This window comes from Diceros bicornis, chromosome 18, assembly GCF_020826845.1.
Source record: "Diceros bicornis minor isolate mBicDic1 chromosome 18, mDicBic1.mat.cur, whole genome shotgun sequence".
Lineage (NCBI taxonomy): Eukaryota > Metazoa > Chordata > Mammalia > Perissodactyla > Rhinocerotidae > Diceros > Diceros bicornis.
In genome coordinates, this window is record NC_080757.1 from 54,884,856 (window position 1) to 54,902,416 (window position 17,561).

Genomic DNA, 17,561 nt, shown 5'->3' on the forward strand with positions numbered 1-17,561 from the left:
CGAGCTAAGCTGTGGAAACACCCAGCCCCTCCTCCCCAGGAGTTCCCATTCCGATGATGTGGTCAAATTTAGGGTTACCATACAATGTGCAGGGGATATGGTAGCAAAGGGGAGGCTGGCGGTTATGATTCCCATTTAGTGCAGGAAGGATTGGTAAAACGACCTGCCAGATCATAAGCAAATAAACAGCATCACCCCCCAGGGCGCAGGACTTCCGAGGCGCTGACCACAATTTCCATTTTCTCAGGATCTTGCCCAATGCATATTTGTAGACTTAGATAAGCGCCTTAGCAAAGCCCCTACAAACGTTTAGCATGGCCGGTGTTGGACTAACTTCTTGGTTAATTTTTCTCCTAACTCCAGAGTCCTCCAGAAGAGGGAGAAGGGATGGGCGGCGCTTCCGACGTGGCGGGACGGGGAGGTCACGTGCTCCCTCGCCTTCCGCGCAGCCTCACGTCACGGGCCCGGCCAGGGTTGCCAGGCAACGGGTAAACCGCGCGGCTCCCGGCCGTTTGGGAAGCGCTAGGGCCGGCACCGGGGCTTGGGCGCGTCCCCAGAGACCCAGCGGCAGGAGGAGCGGACCGAGGGTAAGGGCGGGCGCGGGGAGGGCGTCCGCGGCTGAAAAGGAGAGTGAGAGTGAAGGGGCGAGCCCCCGAGAGTAATGATCACCGATAGTGCAAGACTTCCCTCGTGGGGGCGTCCTTCTGGGATAGCTCTGCCGGATGGTGGATGCCGGCACTAGAGCTCAGAGTGTCCCCTGTTAGTCCTCGCTGCTCTCAGTACCTCCCGAGGCACAGGAGCCTGCAAGTTCTAAACACCTTGCCTCCTGCACCCCCTACTCCCAAGCAGTCTGTTCCTGATAATGATCTGTCTCCTGGAGGCGGTGGGAGACCTTTAAAGAATTTACAGCTGAATGGATGGAAAATACAGCCTGGGCTGGGGTGGTGGGAGGATGGGCCCGAGCAGAGATAGCTTTCTGATAAGAATGGAGGGAGGGGTATCAATAGTGATTGAGCACCTACTCCGTCAGGTCCTCTAAGGCGTCATTTCGCATATTTCTCAACCCCGGAGTGGGCATTCTCATGCCCATTATATCATGCTCAAGGTCACATGGTTGGTTCCTCCTTCCCACAAGTTCAAAGTTTATCACATTCTTTTGAACCACAGAAGTGCGTTTTTCTCCCAGGGTTTTCTCCTCTCAAATTACAGAAAGAGGGAAGGAAGCTCTCCCCCTGCCAGGTGCCACCCAGAGCCCATCAGTCCCTGGCACAAAGACTGGGGGCTGCCCCAGGGACATGAGGACGAGAAACCTGTTCTCGTCTTTATACCACCGTGGAGCCCATTGCGGAGGGAAGGCGACCACCCTCCAGTTGCCTCCCTGCTAAGATCCCACACTGCCTTCCTCGTTCCCACCACTCCCTTGCCTCACTCCCAGCTTGGAAAACACACTTTCTCTTAAGCCGTGGTAGGTTCTTTCCAGGAATTACTTTGCTCATTATCATTGCACAAGAGGAGTTTTGTTTTTATGGTTGGTGAAGGCTCCCATCTGACTGCCCCAGGATGCAGGAGACGCTGCGGTTTTGGTGTGTGGACCAGCATGTCTCTGTTTCTGTGTGTTCTTGTGTTTGAGACTCACGGCAGAGTTTCGAATGCAAACTCTGGGTCTCTAGGTTCCCACAGGTGGGCAATCTCCTCCCCAAAACCCCTGGAGGGCAGCAGTTCTGCTCCTGCCTCGCTCCGAAGCCCCCTCTGCAGACAGCACTGTCTGGGAAGCCCGGCCTGTGGTACTTTTCTCACCAGAGCAGGGAGAGACCTCCTGAGACCCCTGCTCTGACCTCACCATTCATCTTTGGGCCCTGCCAGCTCGTGAGAAGGAACCCACTCTGGGTCGTTGAATGAGCTGTCTTCCCGTCACCGGGCCAGCCTTTAAATGTCCCCTCTGTCTGCCTCCAGATGGCACACAATGCCTCTGTTCTCACTCCTGGCTGGCCTTGGGAAGCACCAAGAAGGGAAGTGAAGCTGTTAAAAACATGATCTGGGCTAAAGAGACTATTTTTGTCTTCCTGGAGTTTCCTCATGCTCTTAAGCCTCCTTGTGTCCCCTAGGAGCCGGCTGTCTCATAGCAATTGTCTTTTAGCAGAGGGAGAGACAGGCGGCCCCTAATTACCTGAGTCTGGCAGTCCTGGGGTGGTGGGGTAGAGGGCAGGTGCAGCCCCATTGTACCTCAACAATGTGCTGCAGAGGGGGAAAATTTAATTGAATGTGCATCCTTTTTCACAAGGCCGTATCCTTGTCCATGTAGAATAAACACATTAGGGCCACCTGCTGCAATTTGTGCTTCTGTCCCCACCCTCTGCCCTCCAAGCCATTGCTTCTACCTTTCCTGGGTAGAAGAGAGTTTCCACACCACTCTTGCTTTCTGCAAGAGTCTGGTTCAGGTGGAGATGTTCTGGGGCTGGGAGTAGGATGGGGTGGTGCTGTCTTCAAGGAACAATGTATGTGGATGCAAAGGGACCTAGGAGTTAGTTAAATCTCCCACTTCATCCCCCTCACCCCCTGCCCCAGCTGCTCCAGGGCCCATGGCCACCTCAGGTACATACCTCTAGGCTGTCATATGGCTCTTGGCCCTGCGTCTCAGGGGTCAGCAGCCAGGGCCCACTGGTCTGGTTCCTTGCAGCCCTGGAGGTGGGGGAAGGTGGATCAGACACATATCTGGTCCTAATATTCATCTTGGGTAATTGTGAAAAGCACAAATTGCTAGGCTCCACCCCGGACATAGACCTCAGCATTCGCAGGAGGCGGCCTGGGAGTCTCTATATTTTGTATGAACGTCCTAAGTTTGAGAAACACTGGTTGAGAGACTAAGAGCCCTCACTTTAGACTGGTGGTTCTCAACGTCGGCTGCATGCTGGAATCACCTGGGGAGTTTCAAAAAAATACTGCTGAGATTCTGATTTAGTTAGTCTGCAGTTCAACCTGAGCATTGAGATTTTGATAAAGCCCTCCAGGTGTTGCTAAATGTATAGCCAAGGTTAAGAGTCACTGCTTTAGAGCCAGACGTGTCTGGGTCCTGGCTCTGCCTGGATTTAGGAACTATGACCTTTGACCTACTTCATCTCCCTGGGCATCAGTTTCTTCATCTGTAGAATGGGAATTGTGGTAAGTGTTTTGAGGGTTGTAGTAGGCATGCAGTGAGAGTGCCTGTAAACTGCCAGGCACAGCACCCTGGACCCGGTAGGTCTTTATATATTCTAAATACAATTTCTTTCACAGAGATCTGATTTGCAAATATTTTCTCCAAGTCTGTGGCTTATCTTTTCATTTTCTTAATGTTTCTTAATGTCTTTTGAAGTGCAAACGTTTTTGTAATTCTAATGTTTTGAAGTACAAAAGTTTTTGGATTCTAATGAAGTCCAATTTATCATTTCTTTTCTTTTATGGACCATGATTTTGATGCCATATCTAAGAAATGTTTGCCTAATCAGGGTCACAAAGGTTTCCCTCTATGTTCTTCCTGCTAAGTTTTATAGTTTTAGCTCTTACATTTATGCCTGTGCTCCATTTTGAGTTTAATTTTTGTGTATAGTGTGAGGTAGGGGTCTGTGGTCATTCTTTTGCATGTGAATGTCCAGTTGTCCCAGCACCATTTGTTAAAAAGACCATCCTTTCCCCATTGAGCTGCCTTAGTACCTTTATCGAAAAGCAATTGACCAGAAATATAAAGGTTTATTTCTGAGCTCTCACTTCCATTCATTGACCTATATGCCTATCTTTATGCCAGTACCACACTGTCTTGATTATTCATGGTTTTAATAAATGTTTGCTGAGTAAGTAAATGAAATAATGGAAACTGTAATCAGAACAAATATAAAGCATGCAGTTTGGTGTTCATAAAACCTGTGCATTCCAGGGCCGGCCCGGTGGCGTAATGGTTAAGTTTATGCGCTCCGCTTCAGCGGCCCAGGGTTCATGGGTTTGGATCCCAGGCGCGGACCTATGCACCACTTATCAAGCCATGCTGTGGTGGCGTACCATATAAAGTAGAGGAAGATGGGCATATGATGTTAGCCCAGGGCCAGTCTTCCTCAGCAAAAAGAGGAAGATTGGCAATGGATGTTAGCTCAGGGCTAATCTTACACACACACACACAAAAAAACTTGTGCATGCCTAGAAAAGTCTATGTAATTAGATTAAAAAAAAAAAAGAAGAAGAATTTGGGGTACCCCAGAGGGCATTCTTGAGCAAAACCTCCAGTACAAAGTTGCTTGGTAAAGTGAATCACTCATCTCGCATTTCCATTGCATTTTTTCATCCGTTTCCTAAGTTTGGTATTTGTCTGTGGTTTTACTTAAAGCAGGGGCCACAGCCTCCAAGAGTTTTCCCACCAGGTCCCCTTTTCATTCACAGATAGTGGCACCTGCTCTCAGGTAAGAACCTGAAGTCGTGGGTGTTGCAAGGCCTTCGGTTGTACATCCTACTGCGGTAAAGCTCTTGCGCAGTTATCTTCCCACACCACCCCCAGCCGTACATCCAGCAGCTTTTTTCCTAGGGCTCCATGCAGGCCCTGGAGCCTTACAGACCCACAGTCTGAGCACTTGGGAGCTTGCCATCACAGGCACACCTGAGAGTGAGGAGTGGCCAGCCAATGGATAGCTCTACTAGACTGCATAGTATAATATTATAGACAGACCCCATCAGATGGCAGCCGTTTAAGCCACTGAGAAGCACTCAAATCCCATAGAGTCTATTGATGTGACAGAAGGTCAGAGGGGTCAAGGTCTCTTTTGGGGTGAGTGAAGAGCAATTTGTGCAGACTGCGCATTGCATTTGTAAGACTTCCAATTAGCATCAGTGAGAAAACACTTTCTCGTGTTGCATTTGAACCCCGGTTCTGTTGCTGCAGAAGCACTTGCCTTTCACCTTCTCAGCGTCCTGAGCGTGTCAGGTTTTGAAATGACTGAGTGGCCCAGCCGAGGGCAAGCAGCTGGTGAGTGGCAGGGCCAGAACTTGAGGTCAGCACCCAGCCCAGCGTGCTTTCAGTTCCCCACTTTGCCTTTCATGACCAGGAGCACAGATTGGAGGGTTTCCCAAAGGCCTAACTGTTCTGCCTGTCGAAGAAGTGGTCTGGCTTTCTCCCCTTCTCAGGTGGACTCCCAGCCCCGTCCTGGTTGGAGTGATGTGGAGGGAAGAGGTTCCAGCGGGGCCCCAGAGAGTGGTGGAGGGTGGAGTCAGGTAACCTAGAACTCTGGGAATGGGTGAGCCTTTTGGACAATCAGATGGTTGAGTGGGAGAGTTTCCACGGGGGCCTGGGGCTCTCAAATCTGTGTACTGTGATCAGATCCAGTGCATGGCAGTGAATTTAGTCCAACATAATCGCCATCAATATTTCTTCTTGCCTCCCAATAAACATATTAGCTCAGTAAAAACTGTATCATTGGTGAGTAAGAGCTTTGGAGTCAGGCAGACCAGCTGAACCACTTATTAGCTATGTGATTCTGGGCACACAGGCTATCTCTGAGCATCAGATTCCTCCAAAGTAAACGGCAGTTTTATTGTCCACCTCAGAGGGCAATTGCAAGAACCGAAGAAGACAATGCTTAGCATGTCATTACTCAATAAACGATTTTTTTAAATGCAGAAGCAGTTTCTGGACAAATCCTCTAGGACCCTCCCCCTAACCAGATTGGGAACCTGGAGCCACCCTGGTGAGGCCTGTGGGGCCCAGGAAGCAGCCAGGTGGGGCCCCTCACCGCACCCCCTCACTCTGCCCCTGCAGCAGCCGGCACCATGGAGATCGTGTACGTGTATGTCAAGAAACGCAGTGAGTTCGGGAAGCAATGCAACTTCTCGGACCGCCAGGCGGAGCTGAACATCGACATCCCGCCCAACCCCGAGCTGGCTGAGCAGTTTGTGGAGCGGAACCCCGTGGACACGGGCATCCAGTGCTCCACCAGCATGTCGGAACACGAGGTGGGTCCCCACCCCAGCGCCTGGGCCAGTGAAGGTGTGGTGCAGCGGGGTGGCTGGCTGGGCAGGTAAGTGAGACTGGGTGTCCCATCCACCTGGAAGCCAGTTAGAGTGGACCAATGCGGATGCTGGAAGTGTGAGGGCGGAATCGCCCCAAGACCCACCATGGTGCCCAGGGTCTGGAGAAGACCTGGCACCGAGCATTCCCTGGGCCAGGAGATTGTCAGTCAAGATGCTCTCTCTCCAGGGGCTCTCGCCTCACCTCTAAGACTCCTACTAGAGCCTTTTGGGGCATTCGGTGCAGCTGGGAGAGGTATTCTGAGGGAGCAGGGATTCGTGTCTACGGGCAACTGCCCAGCTTGTGAAAAGAAAAGGGTCCCATAGAAAGTTCTGGTCAGAGGGGGCTTCAAGATAAGGGAAATGAGGGTCAGGTTGCTGCTCAAACTCCCAGAGAGTTCCCTGGGTGTCTGAACCAGGTGATCGGCTCCTGGTTATGTCAGGAACTGCTGAGAGAAAATCAGATTGCAGGAGATAAGCCATTATCACGTCCCAGATCAACTGAGTGGAAATCACATTTGATTTGACCAAAACATTTTGTGGGTGGTTCCAATAACTTACAGTTCAGATGAACTGAGTTTCTTGCTTTCTCAGGGCTAATTGCTGTCCCGGGGACCAGGGCAATTTTGTCCACGGGGTAGCCAACTAAACAAGATGGCTGTCATGAAGGCTGCCTCACGTCAGGGCCTCCCATCAGCAGCTCCACCCTGTCAAGGCTTCTCACTCCTGTGAGGGCTGGCTTACCAATGGAGAGGAGAAGGGGAGTGGCTGATTAGTGGGAATGGGGTCTCCACTGGGGTGATGAAAAGTTCTGGAACTAGAGAGTGGAGATGATTGCACAACATTGTGAATGTCCTTAATGCCACTGAACTGTACATTTTAAAATGATTTAAATGGTAAAATTTATGTTATGTGTATTTTGCCACAATTTAAAAAATGGCAAAAGATGGGAAAGAAGGCAAAGTGGCAAGTTGAAGGAGTAAAAATGCATCTACACCGTCCTCCCTATGGCAGAGAATAGGCAAAGCAAACCCAAACTCTTAATTGTTTCTGTGGTTCGATTCCTGTGTCACTGTAAGAGGTTGGGTGGAGAAGGATTATTTGCTTTTTTCTTTGGGATCTGCAGAACAGATGAGTTGGCTCCTCTGGTCTGTTAGGGTTCAGATGAGGTCAGAACTGGATTTTCCACAGCCACTAGCATCAGCTGCAAAGCTGCTAGCTCCACAGGTGGCACTTTCGTGGCTGCCTGTGACCACCTGAGGACCAGAAAGTTCCTTGCAGGTACCTGAAAATATTGTGGCTTTGGCCGGGGACACCTCATCAGTCCATCCCTGAGCGCTCAGGGCCCAGGGGCCAGGGAGCCCCAGGATCCTGGCTCACAGATGTGGCCGAATGCTTACACCAGGATGGGCATCTTCTCCCCTGGGGCTCTCTGTTTAGGCCAACACAGAGAGATTCGAAATGGAGACCCGGGGGGTTAACCACGTCGAGGGGGGCTGGCCCAAGGATGTGAACCCCCTGGAGCTGGAGCAGACGATCCGCTTCCGGAAGAAGGTGGAGAAAGATGAGAACTACATCAATGCCATCATGCAGCTAGGCTCGGTAAGGCTCCCTTCAGTCCAGCGGACAGAGCCCCAGCCGTCACTCTGGTCCCCAACTGCATGGCAAGCCCTAGATCCCTTTGCTCAGCTCCTGTGGCTACTCCAGGGAAGAGCACCAGCTTCCTTAAGGAACCTTCTGTCTGGGAGCAGGCAGACATGTCCACCACAGCCTACCAAAGGGGAGGGCGGGGAGGTCCAAGGGTTGAACAGGCTTTAGGAGGAGTTTGAAAAGTGGGAAACCCTTTGGCCGAAGAGAACCCCGAAGAACCCCACACAGCTGCTACCTGCCAATAGGGATCATTCGACACATTCAGACTGAGCTTCTAGTCTCTGCCAGGCACAGTAGAGATCACAAAAATGAAATTCACATATATCCTACCTCAGATAGTTTATAGTCCACCGGATGTGAAAGACAAATACAAAAATGTCACCATATAACGTGGAAAGAAATGCTATAAGAGAAGGGACGCCTTGCCATTATGCCCCATAAGGAGGGAGAGTCGATTTCCTGCTGAAGGGATTCAGGAAGGCTGCCTGGAAGAGGTGGTACATGAGCTTGGGCTTTTCCTTGCTGGACATTTGGGAGTAATGGGGAGGGCCTCTGGGTGGAGGAACCAGGAGATGGAGTGCTGTGAATGGAGTGATGAATACTTCTGTTTGGCTAGAGCAATGTTTCTTCACCTTTTTTTCATTGTTGTCCCTCAATGAGCCTTTTTAGACATTTTTTTCCTAATTGCCTCCCCCCATGAAATTTTAACACCACAGGGGTACTATCTATTGTTTACGTACTGTATGTGTATCTGTGCTTTGTACATAAAAAGTAGTGTTATTTTACCCCCCAGAACCAATTTTCACCCCTTTGGGGGTGATGTTACCCCCTTTGAAAATGTATGGGCTGGAAGGATGGGAAAGACCACTAGATAGTTCTTGTCCCTCCCGGACTCCATCTCAGCCCTGGTCAGGCTGAAAGGACCCCCCTTCACTGATAAGAACTCCCGATGTGTCCTCCTCAGATCATGGAGCACTGCATCAAGCAGAATAATGCCATTGACATCTACCAGGAGTATTTTGATGACGAGGATGCAGTGGAGGTGACAGAAGAGGCCCCTTCAGCTAAAACCATCAATGTTTTCAGGTATCTCTATAGCTAGGCAGGTGTCTGGCCAGTCTCTGTCACCCCTGTGGGCGGGTGCTTCCAAAGGTGACTCCTTGCCGATCACTCCATGCGTGGGTACAATGCCCTCTGCGCTCCGAGCTTGATAAGGGGCAGAGCAATAAAGCACCCAGCAGCCAAGTGGTCCCTCCCCTGGGGACAGGTCTGGTTGATGGAAAGGGAGGACAGACTCCAGGGAAAGACTAAGTGAATTTGGAAAGCTGTGTACTAGTAGGGTCAATTCACGCCATATAGAGTAAGACAAAGTACTGGGCATCAGTGATCTGCAGCCCTGTGGGCAAACAGGACCCTCGTCCCACAGTCTCGGAGTGTGCCTGATAATAACCTCCAAGGGCAGCAGTTTGACAACAGGAATTTATCGTACAGGTCCATGTGTGTGAAATCACTGTGTGCGTGGATATTCACTGCAGCAAGGTGTGTGCTAGCCAAAGGTTGGAAGCAAACTAACTCCATTGGTAGGGGACTGGTTCTAGCAATTCTGGTATCCCTGCACAGTGGAATACCACGCGGCTATCAAAATGAAGGAGGTGGCTCCTTATGTGCCAGTATGGAGTGTTTCTAATATTTACTGTGTGAAACCAAACTAAAACAAACAAGGTGCAGAACAGTGTGTAGAGAGCATTACTTTTGTTTAAAACATACCTGTGTATATACGCATATGTGCAGGAATATATGTAACATGTATATGTATATATGTGCATGTATGTGTATATGCTTGTATATGCAGAGAATACCTGTGATTTCGGAAGTGACTAGCCTCAAATGCCAACTCTGGGGGATTCATTTTGCTGCTATGACCCACTGAGGGTCCTGGAAGTGCTTGACCCAGTCCCAGCAAGACTGGGAAGGACCCTTTTCTGATCCAGGGCTGAGTGGTGGTATGCAGAGCACGAGGAATGACTGCCAGCAAGGAGCGTGCAGGAGAGGGCCAGGGTGGGGTGGGGGCTGTCTTCCCTGCTGCCCCAGCCCTGCTGGGGTCTGACCTTGCACATGGACATCTGAGCAGGACGGTGCATTAGAAATCACCCCAGCCAACCTCCACGTTTGACAGAGGAGGAAACTGACCCCAGGCAGGGGATGTGCTCAGGGCACACAGTGGGTGGGTGACCCACCCAGGGATGGCACTCTGGTCTCCTGGATCGCAGCCTGTGCTCTTTCTGCTATGATAGTGCTCCCAGGGAGGGGTGAAGTGGATGGCTCACGTGGTGAAAAGGTGATTTTGTTGCCCACTTTCCTTCCTTCCTTCTGATTACTTCAAGCAGAAAGTCTCAGTTCGGGCTATTCAGTCTTGAATACTTTCTAACTCTTGTTCATTCTCCCTCCCGCCTCTTTTTTTAAATTAGAGTTTATTTTTTAGAGCAATTTTAGGTCCACAGCACAATTGATCAGAAAGTACAGGGCCGGCCCCGTGGCTTAGCGGTTAAGTGTATGTGCTCTGCTGCTGGCGGCCCGGGTTCAGATCCTGGGCGCGCACCGACGCACCACTTCTCCAGCCATGCTGAGGCCGCGTCCCACATACAGCAACTAGAAGGATGTGCAGCTATGACATACAACTATCCACTGGGGCTTTGGGGGAAAAAAATAAATAAATAAAAATTAAAAAAAAAAAGAAAGTACAGAAAGTTCCCACATGCCTCCCCCACTATCAACATCCTGCCCTAGAGTGGTAATTTGTCACAATCGATGATGAACCTACATTGACGCATCGTTATCACCCTGTCTTAGTACCATGAACTGGGTGGCTTATAAACAACAGACATTTATTTCTCACAGTTCTGGAGGCTGGAGGTCCAAGATCAGGATGCCAGCATGGTCGGTTCTGTGTCTGATAAGAACCCACTTCCTAAGTCATAGATACCATCTTGTCACTCTGTCCTCACATGGCATGAGGGGCAAGGGGTCTCTCTGGAGCCTCTTTCATAAGGGCACTAATCCCATTCATGAGGGTTCCACCCTCATGACCTAATCCCTCCCAAGGGCCCCACTTCCTAATACCATCACCTTGGACATTAGGTTTGAACATATGAATTTAGGGGAGATGTCAACATTTAGCCCAGAGCACACCCAAAGCCCATAGTTTACATTAGGGTTCACTCTTGTCATGCATTCCGTGGGTTTTGACAAATGTATCATACAGAGTAGTTTCACTGCCCTAAACACCCCTGTGCTCCCCCTATTTATCCCTCCCTCCCCCAAACCATTGGGAACAACTGTCTTTTTACTGTCTCCATAGTTTTGCCTTTCCCAGAATGTCATATATTGGAGTTGTACGGTATGCAGCTTTTTCAGATGGGCTTCTTTCACTTAGTTATGTGCATTGTTTCCACCATGTCCTTTTTTTTGTGTGTGTGTGAGGAGGACTAGCCCTGAGCTGACATCCAGTGCCAATCCTCCTCCCCCCCACTTTTTTTTTTTCTTGAGGAAGATTGGCCCTGAGCTAACATCTGTGCCCATCTTCCTCTACTTTATATGGGATGCCGCCACAGCATGGCTTGACAAGCGGTGCATCGGTGCGTGCCCGGGATCCGAACCTGCGAACCCTGGGCCACCGAAGCAGAGGGCGCACACTTAACCGCTTGCGCCATCAGGCCAGCCCCCACCATGTCTTTTTATAGCTTGATAGCTCATTTCTTTTTAGCACGGAATAATATTCCATTGTCTGGATGGACCACAATTTATCCATTCACCTACTGAAGAACATCTTGGTTGGTTCCAAGTTTTGGCAATTATGAATAAAGCTGCTATAAATATCTGTATGCACATTTTTGTGTGGATATGAGTTTTCAACTCCTTTGGGTAAATACCAAGGAGCACAATTGCTGGTTTCTCTGCCCTCCCTTTCATCTTGGTATTAATGAGAAATCAAGCCTCAGGCTCAAAACTTTCAGCAAATGAAAACATCAGACTAGACTGTAATATTTTGTTTCCATGGTCTTAATTTTTATTATTACTTTTTATTTGTGGCTGGTGAGATAGGTTTTCCAATTAAGGGAGTCTTGTAAACTTTCTTTTTAAAATAAATTTCTCTTAGCGAATATTTAAAAATGCTTAAATATATTTAAATTCTTTTAAGAAAGAATTTAGTAAACCAGAAATTTGGAGGGCCTTGCATTCCAGTCTTATGCCGTCTTGCTCTCCCCCAAAGGGATCCCCAGGAAATCAAGCGACCAGCCACGCACCTGTCCTGGCACCCCGATGGTAACAGAAAGTTGGCAGTTGCGTATTCTTGCTTGGATTTTCAACGGGCGCCTGAGGGCATGAGCCACGAATCATACATCTGGGACCTGGGTGAGAAGCAGGGCCCCGGTGGTCAGGGAAGGCTGAGGGAGCAGGGCCGAGGCCAGCGAGAGCACAGGGGAGGAAGGTAGAAGCAGCAGGCAGGGGACACTCACAGGGAGGCACCAGGGACCCAGGAGGAAGCCATAGTCTCATCCCTCCCCTGTTGGGGCTCAGGCGCAGCCAAGCGGAGCCAAATCAGAAGCAGAAAACTCCCTTTATTTCCAGATCCTTGATCAGGGCATTCAAGACCGGACCCTGAGTCTGAATCCTGGGCTGCTGAGAAGCGTATCGGAAGGAGCCCCCCGCAGACTGAGAAGAGACCCAAGGTGGGGGGGGGGGACTCACGTCTGCCCCCTTTCCTGGCGCTTGTCCTTAATTCACGGCCAGTAGGGGCAGTGAGTCCACCTGGGAGCTCGGACCATTGCTGACAGAGGGGCTCACTCTGAGGGCAAAGCCTGCCAGGTAGCTGGCAATGTGGGCTTCACGCTCACCGACGTCCCTCATTGTCGTCATTGTGAAAATTAACGTTAGCGTTATTAGTAGGTGTGGTGTAGGTGCCAAGCGCAGAACTAAACACGTTACACTCCTGAGCAGCTCAACGAGTTCTTACAGCCTCCCCCTGGGGTGGGCTCCGTCATTGTCGCCAGTACACAGACAAGGAAGCTGGTTTGGAGAAGTCAGGAGACAGTTGACTTTATGTAAAAACCTTAGAGTCAAAACCTCTTTTTATACCAAACCTGAGAAGTGGACTAGAATTACAATTACACACACACACAATCCAGATTCCTCAAAAATAAAACCATTAGAAGAGCCACTGGGGCTACATTCTGGCCACTGGGGACCAGAGGTTGCAGCCTGGAGAAGGTTTCTGGGCTTCCCCGTGCCACCCCACCTGTCGAGGGGGTTAAACTGTGTGGCCCTGTCTTTTTCTTTCCAGGCCTAGTGGGATGTATTCTTTTTCTTTGTAGAAAACCCCAACAGGCCTGAAATTGCCCTGAAGCCGTCTTCTTCTCTTGTCACCTTGGAGTACAACCCCAAAGACTCCCATGTGCTCCTGGGGGGCTGCTACAATGGGCAGATCGGTAAGGGGGTACCCGGGCGCTTAACCAGGACCAACCCAAGTCCCCCTGGGCTCTGAGGCAGCCCGGCCCCTGCTGCTGTCCCCGGCATTGCCAAGGAGGACAAAGCAGGGTGGGGACGTCCAGCAGATGACCAATTCCAATCGTCCAGGTGAGTCAGGCTTTGCTGACACCTCAGCAGTGTCTCCAGTTGTAATCGTTTGAGTAGGTCTAAAATTCATTCAAAATAAAAAGTTAAGAAAATTATAGGTCAAGTAAAGTCAAGGAACGTTTACTATGTGCCTACCTTGAGCTGGGCTAGGGGAGCCAGAGGCAAAGGATGATGAGACCATTGTGGGGCTCCATCTTGGGGGAGGCAGTCCTGACTATATAACCTCTGTGATAATGGGTGTAATACCAGCCTTACAGAATGAGTGGGAAGTGTTCTCTCTTCTGTTTTTTCTAAGAGTTTGTGAAGAGTTGGTATTGATTGTTCTTTAAATGTTCAGCAGAATACACCAGTGAAGTCATTTGGTTCTGGGGTTTTCCTTATTAGAAGTTTAAAAATTGGTAATTCAACCTCTTTGCTTGTTACAAATCTTTTCACATTTTATATGTCTTCTTGAATCAGTTTTGGTAGTTTGTGTCTTTCTAGAAAATTTTCCATTTCATCTAGGTTATCTGATTTGTTGACATATAATTGTTCATAGTATTCCCTTATAATCATTTCATTTCTGTAAGATTGGTAGTAATGTCTCCTATTTCTTTGCTGGTTTTAGTAATTTGAGTCTTCTCTGTTTTTCACTTGGTCTGTCTATCTAGAAGTTTGTCAATTTTATTTTCAAAGAACCAACTTTTGATTTTCTCAGTTGTTTTTTATTCTCTATTTCATTTAGTTTCACTCTAATCTTTATTACTCTTCTTTTTCTAATTTCTTAAGGCAGAAGTTTAGATTCTTGTCTTGAGATTTTTTTAAATATAGGTGATTACAGTTATAAATTTCCCTCTAACCACTGCTTTGGTTGCACCTCATAAGTTTTGGTATGTTATGATTTCGTGTTCATTTGTTTCAAAGTATTTTTTAATTTCCCTTTTGATTTCTTCTTTGATCCATTGGTTATTTAGGAGAATGTTGTTTAATTTCTATGTATTCATGAATTTTCCAGTTTTCCTTCAATTATTCATTTCTAGTTTTATTCTATTTTGGTCAGAAAAGATACCTTGCATGATTTCAATCTTTTAAAATCTATTGAGATTTGTTTTATGGCCTAAAATGTGGTCTATCCTGGAGAATGTTCCATGTGCACTTGAGAAGAATGTATTCTGCTTTTCAGATAGTGTGTTCTATAGATGTCTATGAAAACTAGTTGGTTTTAATTTTGTTTAAATCTACTATTTCCTTGTTGACCTTCTACCTAGTAGTTCTATCCATTATTGAAAGTGGGATATTGAAGTCGGAAACTATTATCATTGCATTGTCTGCTTTTCTCTTTAATTCTGTCAGGTTTTGCTTCATATACGTTAGGGCTCTGTTGTTAGGTTCTATCTTAGTCGGTTCAGGCTGCTATAACAGAATACCATAGATTGGGTGGCTTAAACAACAAACACTTATTTCTCACAGTTCTGGAGGCTGGGGAGTCCAAGATCAAGGTACCAGCGAATCTGGGGCCTGGTGAGAGCCTGCTTCCTAGTTTGCAGACAGCTGTCTTCTTGCTGTATCCTCACATGGTGGAGAGCAGAGAGAGGACAGAGGCTCTCTCGTGGCTCTTCTTATACAGCCATGCATTGCTTAACAATGGGGCTACATTCTGAGAAATGCATTGTTAGGTGATTTCTTTGTTGTGGGAACATTGTAGAGTACTTACACCAACCTAGATGGTATACCTACTACACACCTAGGCTCTATGGTACTGATCTTATGGGGCCACCATCATATACGCAGTCGTCATTGACCGAAACATCATTATGCAGCATATGAGTGTAATGGCACTAATCCATCCTCGAGGGCTCCACCCTCATGACCTAATTACCTCCCAAAGTCCCCACTTCCTAATACCATCACACTAGGGGTTAGGATTCAACATGTGAATTTGTGGGGGGACACAAACATCAGTTCTTAACAGGTGCATATACATGTTTATAATTGTTGTCTTCCTAATGAATTGACCCTTTTATCAGTATATAATGTCCTTCTTTGTCTCTAGAAACAATTTTTGTTGCAAAGTCTGTCTTCTCTGATATAGGCACTCTAGGTCTCTTTGGTGCTGTTTGCATGGTATATCTTTTTCCATACCTTTACTTTCAACTTATTTGTGTTTTTGAATCTAAAGTATGTCTCTTGTAGATGGCGTATAGTTAGTATATAGATGGATTATGCTTTTTTTTTCCTTTTAATCTATTCTGCCACTCTTTGCCTTTTAATTAGAGTTTAATCCATTTACATGTAACATAATTACTGATAAAGTAGGATGTACATCGGCCATTTTGCTATTTGTTTTCTATGTGTCTCATATCTTTTTTTGTTCCTCTATTCCTCTATAACTGCCTTCTTTTGTGTTAGATATTTTCTAGCGTACTATTTTAATTCCCTTGTCATTTCTTTTATTAAATATTTTTGAGTAATATTTTTAGGGGTTGCCCTGGGGGTTACAATTAACATCTTAATTGGTAGCAATCTAGTTTGGATTACTATGAACTAATTTCAGTAGTATACAAAAACTTTGCTCCTATATAGCTCTGTTCCCTCCCTCCCTCCATTAGACTGTTATCTTCATTTAAATTACATCTTTATACATTGTGTGCCCATTGGCACATATTTATAATTATTTCTTTATGCAGTTGTCTTTTAAATAAGATAGGAGGAAAAATGTTACTAAAGCAAGTACATTTGCACTACATTTTTATTTGTCTATGTAGTGATCTGTACTAGTGCTCTTTGTTTCTTCATGTAGGTTTGAGTTACTCTCTAGAGTCCTTTTGTATCAGCTGAAGGACTCTCTTTAGTATTTCTTGTAGGGGAGGTCTCCCTGCAACAAATTCTCAGTTTTTGTTTATCTAGGAATGTCTTAATTTCCTTCATTTTTGGAGGATAGTTTTACTGGATTCTTGGTTGATAGATTTTTTCTTTCAGTATTTTGAATATGTCATCCCATTGCCTTCTGGCCTTCATGGTTTCTGATGAAAAATCAGCCGTCAATCTTATTGAGGATCCCTTGTATGTGATGAGTCATTTTTCCTTGCTGCTTTCATGATTCTCTCCTTGGCTTTGGCTTTGGCTTTGGCTTTGATTATAATACGTTTAGGTGGGAGTATCTTTGAGCTTATCCTACTTGGAATTCATTTTGCTTCTTGGATATGTATATTAAGGGTTTTCATCAAATATGGGAAGTTTTCAGCCATTATTTCTTCAAATATTCTTTCTGCTCCTTTCTTTCTCCTCTCCTTCTGGGACTTCCATCATGTGTTTCTTGGTATGTTTGATGGTATCCCACAGATCTCTGAGGCTCTTTTCATTTTTCTTTTTTTTTTTTTTTTAAATCTTTATTTATTTTCCCCCAAAGCACCAGTAGATAGTTGTATGTCGTAGTTGCACAGCCTTCTAGTTGCTGTATGTGGGACGCGGCCTCAGCATGGCTGGAGAAGTGGTGCGTTGGTGCACGCCCAGGATCCGAACCCGGGCCGCCAGCAGCGGAACGCATGCACTTAACCGCTAAGCCATGGGGCCGGCCCTCATTTTTCTTCATTCTCATTTCTTTCTGTTTCTCAGACTGGATAATCTCAATTGACACATTCAGATTCAGTGATTCTTCTACCTGCTCAAATATGCTATTGAGTCCCTGTACTGAATTTTTATTTCAGTTAATGTGTTTTTTCAACTCTGGAATTTCTATTTTGTTCATCCTTTTTAAAATAATTCCAATCCTCTTATTGATATTCTTTATTTAGTGAGATCATTTTCCTACTTTCCTTTAGTTCTTTAGATATGGTTTCCTTTAGTTCTTTGAACCTATTTAAAATAGCTATTTTAAAGTCTTTGTCTAGTAAGTCCAACATCTAGGTTTCCTTGGGGACAGTCTCTATTGCTTTTTTCCTTGTGTATGGACCATACTTTCTTGTTTCTTTGTATGTCTTGTAACTTTTTGTTGAAAACTGCTCTTCTCGTATAATATAATGTAGTAACTTTGGAAACCAGATACTCATACCTCCTCAGGGTTTATTTTCATTGCTGTTTTTTGTAGTTATTGTTGGTTTCTTCAGTGCATTTTCTGAACTAATTCTGTGAAGTCTGTATTCTTCGTCATGTGTGACCACTACAGTCTCTGCTTGGTTAGCTTAGTGGTCAGTTAATGATTGGACAGAGATTCTCTTAAACACCTGGAGCCAATAACTCTGCCAGTCTTTGCTGAAGGCCTCTGTGTGTGTGTT

At 46.8% G+C, this 17,561-nt stretch overlaps 1 protein-coding gene across 1 annotated transcript in view; it reads left to right on the plus strand.

Annotated features, from left to right (window-relative positions):
• The first annotated feature begins 539 nt into the window (after positions 1 to 539).
• Positions 540 to 17,561, plus strand: part of DNAI2 (dynein axonemal intermediate chain 2) — a 32,231-nt gene continuing 15,209 nt past the window's right edge. Inside the window, exons 1-6 of the mRNA XM_058559432.1 lie at positions 540 to 587; positions 5,777 to 5,970; positions 7,465 to 7,626; positions 8,639 to 8,760; positions 11,945 to 12,087; positions 13,047 to 13,160. Coding sequence (XP_058415415.1) covers positions 5,788 to 5,970; positions 7,465 to 7,626; positions 8,639 to 8,760; positions 11,945 to 12,087; positions 13,047 to 13,160 — 724 coding nt within the window. The 5' untranslated portion in view covers positions 540 to 587; positions 5,777 to 5,787. The remainder of the gene's footprint in view (positions 588 to 5,776; positions 5,971 to 7,464; positions 7,627 to 8,638; positions 8,761 to 11,944; positions 12,088 to 13,046; positions 13,161 to 17,561) is intronic.